The following is a 15,343-nucleotide window of genomic DNA, read 5'->3' as shown; positions in this document are numbered from 1 at the left end:
CTCAGTTATTAATAATGATTCAAAATTTCAAAAAATATAAAAAATTTCAAAAAAAATGCAAATATAGCAAATTTTAATTAATCTATATAATCTTTACAAATTTTACACACTATTATATATATAATCTGTATGAATTTGAGATATTTTTCTCTCTAGAAAAAGGATCAGTCTTTTGTGTCTAACGATCTATAGTTTTTTTTTTTTTTTTTTTCATTTTAATGTTCTTAGATTTCAATTTCAAAGAATTGTACTAAAAACCTGTTTTTCTGAGTCTAATTATTTTAATCAAAAAGTCAGAGCGCCTGCAGAGAAAGCGTGTCCTCGGAGAGAGCAATGATTAATTTCCCTGCTAATTACTAAACTAGAGGAGCAGCGTTGTGCGGCCAGTTCTCTCTCCTGCTTGACTCTGCAGAGATTGGCATAATTAATGCAGCGTTTTTAGATTGTTCTCATCTCAATCTCTGCTCTCCGTTTCCCTTAATTATTTAAAACAACCTCATCACGCATGCCGTATCCCTAAAGCTCGTTTGCCAAAGTTTGAAGACATTATTATTATTATAGATTATTACATTATTAGAAGTGCTATTGTATATAAAATGTTTAAAATCCACCAAGAAGAATGTTTTCCTCCTTTAAGTCCTATTTGGAAGGCTTCGTTCTTCACTGAGCTCTGCAGAGCAGCATGAAGAGGGTGATGGAAATGCTTCCTTGATGTAAAGGAGCAACTAATGAAAGTCTGCAGTCAGCAGAAAGCTGTCCGTCTGCGGCCCTTCACAGGATCCGTGCTGCACTCTCCTTAAATCAGTCAGCGCATGCACATCAGTGCATATTCAGCAAACACAGACTAGCTCACGTAGACCGAGAGCTGCATGCAGACCACCTGACGGTGTCACCGAGGCTAAGCTGCTTCATGACAGGCCTCATATAAGACACATTATACATTATACGATTCAAGAAGCCGGTCCATCTGTGATCTTCAACACTTAAGGACACTAGGTGTCATGTTTGACCATTTTTGCAGGACATTGTTAAGGGAGGTAACACAAGGCCATGGCAGGTTAGAAACAAGTCCTGTGTCTTTGGGACAATTTTGATCAAACAATATCTTAACTAGTACAGTTTCATTACTGTAAACTAACACCTGCTTAATGAATTAAATAATAAGGGTTGGGATGTAGCGACGAAGTTACTGTGTAGCACATAGAACATAGTTACTTGTATTAGATATAAAATATAAATAAAAACAATAAATATTATAGAGACAAAGTAGGATTAAAATATTTTAAATAATTGAATTATTTTATTTTATTTAAGAATTATTTCATTCTATATAAGAGATCATATATAATAGCCAATATATATATTTAATATAAAATGTCATTATTAAATGATGTGTGTTTGTATATACAATCATATTATAGAAAATATATAATATATTATTAACAACAAAAATGTTGAGGGGTGGCCTGCGGGTGATTTGTTGATGGTTTATACAGTAGCCAATAGAAAGTGCTGAACATTCTCTGTGGGTGAAACCTGATGCACTTCCTCTTTTCTTTATAGAGAATGTACTGCAGTGTGGTACAATACAAGTACATGTAGCCCAGTACTAACATAGTATAATTCAATGACTTTAAGTTTTACTTTGAGCACCTTGATGGGATTTCTATTATATACAGTTGCCTGGTGCATTGCAGGTCCAGGGCGGCCAATAATGCCCCCCTTAACATTGTGTATAATATTGCAGGTCCGCGTCAACCAATCAGCTGCTCCGTAACAAACCGACGCCGTGAATTCTCAAGCGGAGGGAAATCCACGCGTATCCTTCCGCCTGGAGAAACTAGTGCCACGCGCCACTGAGTTCATGGAGAGCCTGTTCTTCATAAAAGCAGTAGGAGGAGCAGTGTTTAATTAATAATTATCTAATAATTGCATTCAAAAAATTATAAACCACATAATCCTATTCTAATACACATAAACATAGGCCCTAAATTATCTTTAGTGTTTTTGTGTGTTATTCATAATCTAATAATGAGGTTCCACAGACCTCTCCTGGATAATTTATTAATCTCTGGCAATGAACTGGACAAAATGAGCAATTATGTAAGTAAAAAAGATCAGCAGTAGTTACTAATATCCTTAAACATGGAGCAGCATTAATTGTTTTATTATTATTATTATTATTATAATTATGTAATGCAGTGCAATGCAGCATTGTTTAGCTATATATATATACTGTGTATGCACACACACACACACACACACACACATACAATGAAAATGCCCCAAAAACTTTTTTCAGTGTGGACATTGCTGTTCCTCTTGTGGGTTATAAAATTATGTGCATAAATAGACTGCATTAATTATTATGTGCCTCAGACTGGACAATGCATAATTAATTCATCTTTGACTCAAAAATCTCTAAATGAACAATCAGTCAGTCTGTATGATTGAGTGGCAATCCATCAACAGTTATTCACATTCTCTAAACCAGGGTCCACACATGCTCATATTGTGCAAAGATGTATTATTTGGCACAGACTTGTATTAATCCATCATCTTAATGCTGAAATATTTCAGAAAGACATACTCACTGTTTACTGCATCGTCGTGCTCCGGTCAGCCTGCGCTCTAACGGCGCGTCTGATTGGCTGAGGGCCGCTCCGCACGCGCGGAGTCAGGAAGTGAGCTGCGGATGAATACATGTGCGCGTCTCGCCGAGCACACAGCCAGAGAGAGCCGCTCCAGTGTACGCTCATCCCGCAGAGACCTGCCTTTAGCCTAGTCTGGAGATTATCACGACTAATTCCCTACAAACATGGTACGTAGTCATTTATTTCATATACTATTAACGCATTACTCTGCCAGACAGACTCTCAACAAGTCCGTTCGCATCAAATTAGCCTACTTTACTAAAAATATGCTTTTGATATAAGCGTTACAGTTTGGAGATGTAACGTTATGTTAACTTATCAAGATAATTTTCTTCAACGATACGCATATTGTAAACATTACGCTTCATGTAGTTACCTGCTATAGTTGAGTGATGCAACAGTCAGAGTGAAGCCTGAATCTACAACTGCGCAATTCTTACATCCTTTCTCTTACATACGGGTTACACACATCAAATCATGTGGAATACATCCCATACGTTATTATTTTTTCTTTATATCTTACTATATGATAAAAAATGAATAATTTAGATCAACATGACATCACACTGAAACCTGTCCTTGTGATGTTTTAATTAGACAGACTGCTTATGCCAATATCTGGGGTGTAGAGGGTCAGTGGGTTGGCATGATAAGGATGTTTATACTAATATTCGTGAAATATGATGGATGGGACATGAAGGAGATGATTGTAGATGAGGATGTGGAGGATGTGGCTCCGCCAGCGTCTGTTGCATCATCTCCCTCCCTTAAAACCCCCTCCAAAGACTGAATTTCACACCAGCAGGGCCAGTGTTTCCCATCTAAAACCACTTTACACACATTTCACGGCCTCACTAATGACAGGCAGTTGTGTTTTAACCAAACCACAGCGTTGCGTGGACTGAAAGGGTGTAGGCTTATGGTAATGGGCGCCCAGTTTCCTGTATTTTGTCTGTAGGCTAGTCACTGTAGCTTATGCAAATAAAAGGTGTGTCGTTGTGAAATGTCTGTCGTCTGACTTTTTTTTTGTTTGTTGAATCTGAGAGGTGTTGTTCTGCATTTCGTGTGTGTGATGTAGTTGTGGTCCATCCTAGTAAACCAAAACCTGCTGGAGGGTTGTTTTTTTTTAGCTTCCAGAAATCACTAATTATGCATCTTTAATATCTCAGTTGTTTCTCTTAAGCAGCAAAGAGATTTTTAACTTGTGTGTCTTGTCTAGACCCAAAAACGTTGTGTTGAAAAGAATTTTCACTCAGAAATTGCTGGTAAATTTCACAATGGATTGCACAGAAATGGCAAATGTCATTGAATTGGACGTGAAATAATTTTTTTACATGGCAAAATCTTAAAGTTTCTCATTAAAGTTCTTCCGAGATCTACGATGTTATCTGAGCTATGCTGTTGGTGTTTATTTGATAGCTTTATACTGGCACTGTATGTCAACAGTTGTGTCAGTTCTCCAAGGAAAATCGAAGTGAGCGCTCCGTTAGTCCTCTAAAGTGTGAAAGATCAAACTCTGGGCAATAACATTTTCCTCTGGGCTTTTGTGCGTATGGTTGAATGTTTCTGGACTGGCAGCAGATATGAGTTTGGTTTGTTGTCGGTGGTTTGATCTCTGTATTGGGTTTGTGTGTGTTGTAATAGTGAGGAACAGCATCTGGCAGGAGACAGCTGTGCTGGGTGAAGTTATGATGTGATGTTCCCTGAAACTCATGCTTTATGTGTTGGGACTCTTGAGGATTATGCTGTAGTGTGTATACTGACCTACATTCATTTGCCTGAACATTTTAATCAGCGGTAGAACAGCGCTTCTCAGCGCAGATGGGTGACAGTAGTGTCACTGCACAGTAAGTACAGCTGGAGTGATTCGGTCTTGCGCTTTCTGTAGCCTGTGGAGATCTTTTAGTATTCAGGTGTGCGATAGAAAATAGAGCAGGAAGAGTTCGAATTCCACTCAGTTTGGTTTACTTCTTGATTTTGTGGTCAGATTTTCTGTAAATGCTTAATATGTTGCTGTTAGAGGTGCAGTAATCCTTGATTTAATGCTGAAATTGTTTAATTATTAGTTTTACAACTGTGAGACCAATACGATTTTCAATATTTATTTTACATAGAGCCAACTTTGTCTCATTCTTTTACAAAGAATTACAGAAAATGTTGATATAAATTGAAAAATATGAAAAATTAAATATTGAATTGTCACTAAATTATATGTGTACGTAATGTGTAGTACATAATTTATTATTGCAATTATTTATAAAGTTATAAATATATGCATATGTGTAAAAAATTACAGAACAATTCTGATGAACTGACAATTATGAAAAATTAAGTGTAATTGTCACTAAATTGTGTATGATATTTAATACATTTGTAAATCTGTGAAATTTACAGAGAGCAATTTTTGACAAACTGAAAAGTGTATGAAAATTTTGATTTTATATATATATATATATATTATATAATTTAGCCACATAAAAAATTTAATTAAAAAAAAACAATTATGAAAAATGCGTAATAGTCATTAATTTGTGTGGGTATATAATATTTAAATTGAATATCAAAATAAACATTTTATGTATGTAGTTATCCATGTATAGATACAGAAATATTATATACAACAATTCTGACAAACTGAAAATTGTGAGAAATGACATGTGATCATCACTAAATTGTGAATTTTAATTAAATATTGGAATAAACATTTTATATAATTATACACATATATGTATGAAATTTACAGACAACAATTTTAACAAACTAAAAATTATGAAAAATGTTTGAAGATGAAGTATGAATTGTGGTTTGAAAGGGAAATTAGCACATAGCTATGGCACAGCTGATAAAAAAGCCAAATATTTGCAGAATATTGGCCTGGTCGATATATTAGTATATGACAAACAGTTCAGTAGTCAGAGATCTTCAAGACAACTGCCCTGGCAACTACTAGAAAATACTATCAGTTCCACTCCTAACTGCCTATTAACTGTAGGTCTGATTTACGATGAACGGGTTTAGGAAAAGCAGCATGTTGATGAACGTTTTGGGAATTGTTGAGTCTCAGAGCACCTTCTTAAATGTGCGTGTTTGTGATATCTTTATCGACCTACAACCACTACTTTCCATTTATTGGCCATTATAAAAGAGAAGCGATTCAGACAGTCTTCTGCGGCTCACGCTGGATGTCAGGGAGTCCCAGAGCAGCTGCGTCTGTTCCTCTGCTGCAGCGCCCCATCCCCCAGGATGAGCTGTTTTCATGTGGGTACTGGGCACATGGGCATGAATGAGGAATGAAATGAGCCGTACAGCTGGCAGCCGGAAGACCCACTTATCCAACAAACCAGTGCTCCTCCTTCTTTATATCTGCCAATGACTCAGCTGCTGGAACTATTGGATCCAGTGCATGTGCATCAGAAAGGCTCTTTAGCCGATGATCTCAGCTGCATGTTATATGCCATCTCATGTGAGTATGGCTGCTTAATGCAGAAAGGAAGTAGAATAATTAATTAGTGTGATTGAAGTGATGGTTGTGTCTTTGGCCCATTAGCCCCACTCCTCCCCATCATAATGCGGGTTATTTGTTTTCCTAGCAGCTCTCATCCACTTTAGCAAGCTCTTGAGACTCATACATCAAGCTTTTCTCTCCTCGCTGTTAACCAAAGGCCTGAGTTGTTGGTCAGTGTCCTGTAACTTGATGCCACTGTATGGACAATAGTGTTTTTGTTTGGATGTCACATGAAGTTTAAACACAAAATGTTTACTCTTAAAAATAAAAGTTCTTTATTGGCATTGATGGTTCTGATGATTAGAGGGTTCTTTAAATTTTTAAAAGAAAAAAGGTTATTTTAATAACTGTTCACTGAAAGGTTCTTTGGGGAACCAAAAATGGTTCAGAAAACCTTCAATGGCAGTGATGCCATAGAACCATTTCGGGTTCTTCTAAGAACCTTTCAGTGACCAGTTCCTAAAAAGAACCATTTTTTTCTTAGTGTGAAGCCTTGTTCCTTTTCCATTTTAAAGAATCTTAATGGAAAGGTTCCATAGTTCTTAAAAGTCCTCAATGGAACCACTGATGCCAATAAAGAACCTTTTTAAGAGTATACTTCATGCTACAAGTGTCACATTATCAGTGTTTTTTATTTGTTTGTTTGTTTTTTTTTATGGCAAATGATCAGACTCTTCTTGGTGTATTGAGATGCATTACATTATTTTTTTAAATATTAAAACAGAAATGTTTTTTTTGCCTGTCTCTAATTGGTAACCAGCATTTCTTTTCTTTTTGATTTCTAGGCCGACCAGTTAACAGAGGAGCAGATTGCGGGTGAGAGTGCATGCATGTAATCAGATCACTTTGATTTGTGTATTTTGAAGCAGACATTCAATACAGCTACCGCCCTTTTCTTATCTCAGAGTTCAAGGAGGCTTTCTCCTTATTCGACAAGGATGGTGACGGCACCATCACGACCAAAGAGCTGGGCACAGTGATGCGGTCGCTGGGTCAGAACCCCACGGAGGCAGAGCTGCAGGACATGATCAATGAGGTGGACGCTGATGGTGAGTGCCTTTGAAACTAACAATAAATCACAGTTGAATGAAATTGATCACAGTTTGAACAAAATATCTTAAAGGACACTCTTCACAAACTCATACTATGGGTTGAAGCAGTGTTGGTGTTTGTTGTGTCAGATTGCTCAGACAAACAGAGAATGTTTGTTCAGGAATCAGTCTATGAATGGATTATTTATAATTGGGTCAGTGACTCAGTGAACTCTTGATTTATTTAAAGATACGATTATAAATGGAATTTACAAAGTTGCATCAAGTCAAAAATCTCAGGGTGATGCAACTGATATCATAAAGAAGAAAACCTTATGTAGTATGGCAAGATATTACATTATTATTTCTTAGAAAATAAATGTATCCATAAAGGAGCTATCTATCTATTAGGGATGTCGCAATTCTCAGTATAATATTGAACCATTCTGTACAACATCCAAGGTTCAATACACAATTTGTGAATTGCATTTTTTTGGTTTTGCGTTTAAATAATATCCATGTGTTTTATTTCTCTCAGAATCTGAATCTGTGTGTGCACGTGTCCATGAGTTCACATGCTGAGATGAGGAAACGAGTCCCCACTTATATTTGAAAAAAACACGCCGAGCAGCTTTCCTTGTAATGACATGCCTTTCTAAACCTGTTGTCCAACAAAAGAGAACAATATAACTTTTTTTAGTCAAGTGTTTGAAATAATTTCCTTTTGTGATCTAATGTTGCTTCTTATCACAGAATGAGGCAGAAAATATATTCTATAATGTAATAAAGGCTATGTCGATTAGAAATGGCTTACAAATATACTTAATCATTATGAAAATACCCGAGATGGATTGAAGAACACAGATAAACCATATAATGTCGCAGGCGAGTGTTTATTGTCCTTACAGTTCATCATTCAAACCGTTTAACATTATATCTTGTGTTTATTAAGTTACAGCGATAGCGATGTCTTTATATATATCAGGGATTTCCTGGAACGTCATCAGTGTTACTTCTGTGATGCGTATGTGGATTTTCTGTGCAAGGGCATTACATGTGTTTATAGCGTTCAATAATTGCCAGTCCATCCTATTTTGGGTACAAATCAGAAAGGGGGTGGGGGGGGGGCTGCCAAAGTAGTGCAATGACCATATCCCGTATCGAAATATATCCATAACTAAAATACATTGGGCCTATTTTAAAGTCACCTTTTTGCAGATTGATTTTAAACACAGCTAAAAGACTTCCTACCAGTGGTCATCTTTCACAAAACTTAACATCTACCACAGTTTTATCATAGGTAGAATGCAAAATGTTTCAATACAAGCATTTCAATCAAATGTAATTTATGCAATATTTCAAACCTTCAACCTGCCACAACAGTTTAAAATTAGCCCAATTCCGTGGAATAAAATGCGGATTGGGCAACCCTGCATCCAACATGAGCTGCATCCAAAATCAAATACTCTGCATATTCATAGCGGCTCTCTGATGCACGAAAATTGTATTCAACATTAGAATGTTTGCGGGAGCAGGCGGCGATGGTCAGAAATTGGGAGCGGGTTTAAGAAAACAGTCCCATGCAGAGCTTTAATAAAAAAATGACACGATGAATGGCGACTGTAGAAAGCAATAGCCGAATCCCGGATATTTTGGGTGATTTAGAAATGCATTTTCTTTGTCCTAAAAGAGGACATGTCCAGGGAAAAGAGGACGTATGGTCACCCTAATTAATACTTTACCCTTAAAAACATACTACAGCGTCGGCGCTATACAGACGTGTATGACCATTGCGCTTGCGTGTTTTGATGCATCTCGCACGTGAGTGGGGCGTTAAAAGAATCTGAACTTTTACACATAGCGCCGCACATCAACATCAGTTTCATAACAGTGGACCAATCAGAAGACCCCGGAGGTGGGGCAAGTGTTGTGAGCATTTGTTTACAGTAGCAGGTTGACATAACACTACAGAGTAGGCATTCTACACTGTGCTTTTTTTTTTTTTAAAACAATTCCTGAGCGCTGTGCCTCGTGGTTTTAGACACAAAGACGTGTTCTGTGTGAACAGCCAGTAAGAACCTAGAGTAAATACACATAGAGTGACAGGACAAGATCAGTGGTGCCACGCTCTTTCTCTTAAACAGCAGTGTTCTATTTGCATACATTCATTATTTAAAACATTTTTTTACAGGAGATGCAAGTTATTATTCTTATTTTATTATTTTTAAGTTATTTTCTACTTTTTGCATGACAATATTTAAATAAATGTATTTTGTTCGCAAGAGATGCTGTTTTTTTTCTACTTTTGACAAGGCAATATTAATTTATTTTGTTTGCAAAAAATTAAAGTTATTTTCTTTAAGGTGACTTGCCTTTTAGAATAAAACTGAAATATTACTTTTTTCATAAGATGTCTTCATTTCAAGCAAGCTTTGATTTCAGTTGTTTGAAATATTCAAGAAATAACCGTAAATAGTTTGTTTCCTTCAATTATTGTAAAATCACAAAGAGAAGAAATGCACTTTCATTAGAAAAAGTTTCGAACATTTAATAGTGGAGTATTTTTACACTAATCCTTTAATAAACTGGCAAAAAAAAAAAGAATCATTAAATAATCGTAATCGAGGTATAGTGTTCAATTAATCAAGGTTTTGATTTTAGGTCAAATTGCCCAGCCTACCTACCTACCTATCGATCTATCTGTCTATCTATCTATCTATCTATCTTGCAAAAACATGCAGAAAAAACATATAGAGAGGGCATCTGCAGACCTTAATGACTATATGTCGAAGTCTATCAGTCTCCAGATAATTTGACCCATTTATGTAATGTTACGGTTGGTTTAGGCTGAAAAATTGTATGTGTCATGCGGTGCAACACCACAAAACCATTTTATGTATTAATTAATAATTTATGGCATGTGAGAGAATTTTACATATCTAAATGTTTTTTTTTTTTTTTTAGAAAATATGAATCCATTTCGAAATGAAAGGAGAACTTGTTGTTATTTGGTTACACCACATGACATTTCATTAAATGTAGATTAGAGTCATTAGACTAAAAGTTTTCTTACAAATGTTTTTCAAAGTCATGATATGTTTTAAACTCTATTTGTAAAACAATTTTAATTTTCCTTATGCACAGTGTTTCTTTGTCATTTAACCAGTTGTCTCAGCATATTAAACTGGCATGGCAAGTTTTGTGAAAAATGACACCCTTCACCTTTAATTTATAGATGCTGTTGACAAGACAAATTCTCAAGTTTTTTTTTTTTTCACACGCCTGTCATTGAAGTAAGTACAGCCTGTCTGTGAGACCATTTAATCTCATCCACTCGTAGCTGTGACATAACAGAGTCCAGTGGTGCGACGATCCGATCGCTCAGCACTCTCTCAGCAAAGAGTGACACTAGAAAACTCTCAAATCAGCCTTCTGTCACAGACGCCTCAGACAGACAAGACAGCTGTGCCACAAGCCAAGATTTTGTGGGAGGATCGGGAGGCCGCTAGACTCCTGAAGCCTGTCAGATTGCGAGCCGTTCTGACGGTTTTCTTCGATCAGCGAATCGATAGGCCTATGGGATGCAGCCTGCCGTGATGTGATCTAGGTCAGACGGCAATAATGTGAGTAGTGGATAATAAAAGTAATTGCATAATCCACTCGTTGCATTCGTCATCTCATTCCCACACACTTATTGAACTCAGTTGCCGGGACTCTGGGGAAGAGCTTATTTTGAGAATTGACACTGGAAGTGACCTGGAAATGGCACAGTTGTGTTGCTGAGTGGTCCTTCTAGTAATGAATTGTGTTTCCCTTAGGTACCTGTGAAAGACTGCGCTAATATGACTCAACATCCTGTAGCGATCAAAGGTCTTGCATTTTTATCTGCCATGCAAGGAATGTGGCTCGTTGTTCATTGAATAGGAGTTTTACTCTCAGGTTGTCTTACTATATTACACCACACACCATTAAATCACCATCTGCTCCAACCCATAGGACCGTAGCTTGCAACCCAGAGTCAAAGCTCAGTGTCCCTTTTATGCTGGCTAATCCTAGACCATTGGCTCCACACATGCAGTTGGTAATCCAGCCTGCTCTTTATTACCGCACGCTTGACCTATTTCTGACCTTGGCGAACGTTAAATGTGGTTTAGCTCTTTTATGGTCAGCTGCGGCTAGTCTGTGCCAGCTGTAGGGATCTAGCCATGTATCTTATATCATAGTCACCCTCTCGGCTCACCGCTGTCCCTCGAGGACTATCATCCCCTGCTTATCCACAGTGAGTCACATGATCTCTCTTAGTGAATCACCACCTCTTCCCTTTGATGGCTCATTGGTAAACTGAGTGTCCTGGGACGACTGTGGTTTACGTTAGGAGAGCTTCCCTGGTGAATGACCCTGAGATGGGGTGGAGGTGTCATCGCCCAAAACATGAAGATCTTTAGCTACAATTTTAGTAGACTTTGGGCCAGATTTACTAATGTAGGGGGAAAATGGTAATGAAAAGGTGCATTAGTTGGAGTTTCCCTTTCAGACGCCGAATTTATGGGAGGAGATTAAAATTAATCATGCAAGGTGACTAGGGTTATTTCTTAGATTTGCGTTGATTTACTGGTATTTTTGCAATTAACACCCCCCCCAAAAAATAGCAAAAGCATATCTTAGAGGGATAGTTCACCAAAAAAATTAAAATTCTGTCATTAATTAATCACCCTCATGTCGTTCCAAACCCATAAGAACTTCGTTCATCTTCGGAACACAAATTAAGATATTTTTGATGAATTACTCTGACCCTCCCATAGACAGCAAGTATCCTTACACGAACAAGGCTCAGAAACATAGCAAGGACATCGTTAAAATAATCCATGTGACATCAGTGTTTCAACAGTAATTTTAAGAAGCTACAAGAAAACTTTCCACTCCCATTGGCGCTTTTATGTGATTTGAGGTCTCACGTTAATTTGCCCTATTTTGTAAAGCTTGCCCTTTAACTTAAATATGAATACCTTTTCTACCTTAGAGTTGAAAATAAAAATGTGAGGTAAAGTTTCAAGTTTGATATAAAGTCTAAATTAAATTTGGAATTATTAGAAGAAAAAAAAACATCGTAAGAAATGGTCGTGTTTATGAAAAACATTAATTTAACGTAGTTTATTTCTCTCAATTTTACGATGTAAAGTCATAATTTCTTAATTTTGTTAATCTAAGGTGGAATTGGTTTATTTGAGAGTATCTGAGGTGAATGTTTCTGTCCATACTTTTGGTTTCAAGAAAATCTCACTTCCCATTTTCTTAGGAAATGGAACCATAGATTTCCCAGAGTTCTTGACGATGATGGCCAGGAAAATGAAGGACACAGACAGCGAGGAAGAGATCCGCGAGGCTTTTCGGGTATTTGACAAGGTGTGTTTGAGCTGTAACTACTTCACTTGGCTGTTTATTACAGGCAAAATTGAGTCACAAAATTGTGGCTGACATTCAGATTTTCTCTTCAGGATGGTAATGGCTACATCAGTGCTGCAGAGTTGCGTCACGTCATGACAAACCTCGGCGAGAAGCTGACAGATGAAGAGGTTGATGAGATGATCAGAGAAGCCGACATAGATGGTGATGGTCAGGTCAACTATGAAGGTAAGTTGCCTACTTTTCAGTGCCCACTTTTTCTCCATTTAGTCTTCTTTTTATCTCAAAGTCACTATCTGGTAACTCCGTTTCAGAGTCTTAAATTCCATTAGATTCTCATCTCTGGTACTTTATTCATGTCCATGTTAGAATGACCATAGTGTCTTTTACTTTTAAGTTACCTGCATTAAAAATGGCTCACATTTCCCAGAATGCACCATATTTGTGCAGAGCACATATAAAAGGCCCCTTTTTGTTTTGCTGAAAAAGGAGCTTCTTGATTAGACGCATATGAAAGCCATTCAGAAATTGGACGCTTATTACCGTGCAAATTCTGCCTTCACCTCTTGATTAAAAAATTAATAAGCCATTGAACAATTTAGCAGCTGGCTGCACAGTGTGGAATTCGGCCAAAAGCAACTGCCTAATCTCATGTTCTCTCCATCTCTCCTCTCAGAATTTGTACAGATGATGACCGCAAAGTGAAACCGCCTCCTCCTGCCGTGCCCTCTTAGAAGAGAAGAAAAAATCAGTCAAATGTTTTACTTACCTCTTGAAAAAAAAAAGTTTATTTATTCATAATGTTTCTGTTTAAAAATAATTGAATGTTAAAATAAAGTATCCTTCTGTCCACACAGAAAATAATGGAAAAAGTCAAATATCTGCATGAAATGGTTAGTGATCCTGTCCCCAAAGCATCAGTTATTTGAGAAAAATAACCTGTAACCACCTTCAAACTGAAGAAAACCAGCATTTGGTGAACTCCTTAAGTTCCATCTGCTCTTGATAATGTTTGGGCTGGCCATCCTCCTTTTGTTCTCTCGTTTTTTCTGTTCTTCATGCATGCAGCTTGAGCCCGGAGCTCATTCTCCAGCCAATCAGAGCGTGCCGAGTCCACTGAAGTGTTGTATTGCGGGGTTTTGTGATTTAAGAGGAACCACAAGTGGAAAGAATGCTTGTAAAATCACGTTTCCAGTGGAATGGGGCTTTAATGTATTGTGGGGGATAAAAAGTGATAAAAATCAAAAATAAGAAAAAAATTCAAAAACAACAAAAAGTAGAAAATGTTTGGCATGATTTTGTTTTTGTTTGAGTTGTGTTTTTTTTTTGTCTATTGTTTAGTTTTGTTTTAATGACTTTCTTTTCCTGGACGGCCGTCTCACACCGGGATGGAGATGATGGAGGGATGCTGTGGATGTTTGGAGGAGTGTGGCTGAGCCTTCACTTTTCTGTCCTCTGTTTCAGTGAATTCTCCCCTGCGCTGCTTCAGCTGCGGGAGTTTGCACTCCACTCTTCAGTTTGCATTCATTCCAAATTGTACATGCTACTGTTTTACTATTTTCTTCAAATAAAGTGACCATGTACTTTACGCATTAATTCATCGTCTCATCCATCCCGATGGAGCTCAGATACAGTAGATCAGTGACAGCACTAGACCACTGTGTTCCAGCTAAATTACAGCTTCCTGTTGAGACGAAGCCATCAAACATTTAATAACCCAATCAACGGGCTCCTCTAGAATTTTCTCGAGTGTCGTTTTGCACCTCGGTTCTCTCTGCTTCAGATATTTATGCAGATATCTGTGATCTTCTTCAGAATTGACCTGCGTAATGCAAAGCTCCTAGTCTTAACTGCCACCCACCCAAGACGCAGGAGAGATTCTCACTCGCCAGACCCGCACATTTTGACATCTGAGCTGCCCCTGGAGTTAAATTAAGCGTATCAATATTTCACGTGAAAATGAGGCAGCACTGGTGCCGTAGCAGTAAGAGGAGAGCAGGATTTACGGGCCTCCCCTTCCACCGCCCAACGACACTGAATCAGATTACACAAAACAATGCAGAGACCGCCTCCTGCATGTTCCCACCACAGCTTTTTTTTACTGAAGGATAACTTTTTATTTAGAAATCTAGAACCTTAAAATATCTCAAACTAGTTTTCCTTTGATATTTCCTTTGAAATAAGTGGTTCACTGCAAAGTATGAGGATGTCATGTAAGAAATGTGAAAAAAACAAAACAAGTTTGTTGGTGGGCATAACTACATTTTTGTCACACAATGCACCACAAGTATGTTGCAGATCACATCAGCGTTTCTTGCAGCTCTTTATCCATTGGCTGAAAGGCCTTTTAATGGAGCGTTATATTGTTTGAATCAATTATGCATGTTTGAATCAATTATGGCAGTTTTGTCACTCGTAATTACGGTAATTGTAACATATGGAGGTCACCTCAGTAAAATCAGTAGCATTTGGCTAGTCATGTGATCTCAACATATCATCTAGACTTAGTCTGCAACATTTATTGTTGCAATTTATGTGCAACGTCCCTTGATTAAAGATCATAACCTTTAACAGCTGTTCCTGTGGTAATGACTTCCTCCTCCTGTCTGATATCAGATCAGTGTTTCTGAAGCTTTCTATTGCAAAACTGCCTGCTTTTGTATTATGACGGCATCCAGCTACATGAGAAAATTGATAAAGATAGGAGATACAAGTACAGTCCACTGAATCTGACATCAAATTCCTGTATA

General features: G+C 37.4%; 1 protein-coding gene across 1 annotated transcript; it reads left to right on the top strand.

Moving 5' to 3' along the window:
* The first annotated feature begins 2,672 nt into the window (after positions 1-2,672).
* On the top strand, positions 2,673-14,181 carry LOC109052564 (calmodulin-1). The gene is made up of 6 exons (XM_019069985.2): positions 2,673-2,821; positions 6,945-6,975; positions 7,065-7,208; positions 12,487-12,593; positions 12,686-12,821; positions 13,270-14,181. The coding sequence occupies exons 1-6, from the start codon at positions 2,819-2,821 to the stop codon at positions 13,296-13,298; spliced, it is 450 nt and encodes a 149-aa protein (XP_018925530.1). The 5' UTR covers positions 2,673-2,818; the 3' UTR covers positions 13,299-14,181.
* Positions 14,182-15,343: the final 1,162 nt, after the last annotated feature.

This window comes from Cyprinus carpio, chromosome B20 (genome assembly GCF_018340385.1).
Source record: "Cyprinus carpio isolate SPL01 chromosome B20, ASM1834038v1, whole genome shotgun sequence".
Classification (NCBI taxonomy): domain Eukaryota; kingdom Metazoa; phylum Chordata; class Actinopteri; order Cypriniformes; family Cyprinidae; genus Cyprinus; species Cyprinus carpio.
This window is presented reverse-complemented; position numbering and strand designations above follow the sequence as displayed.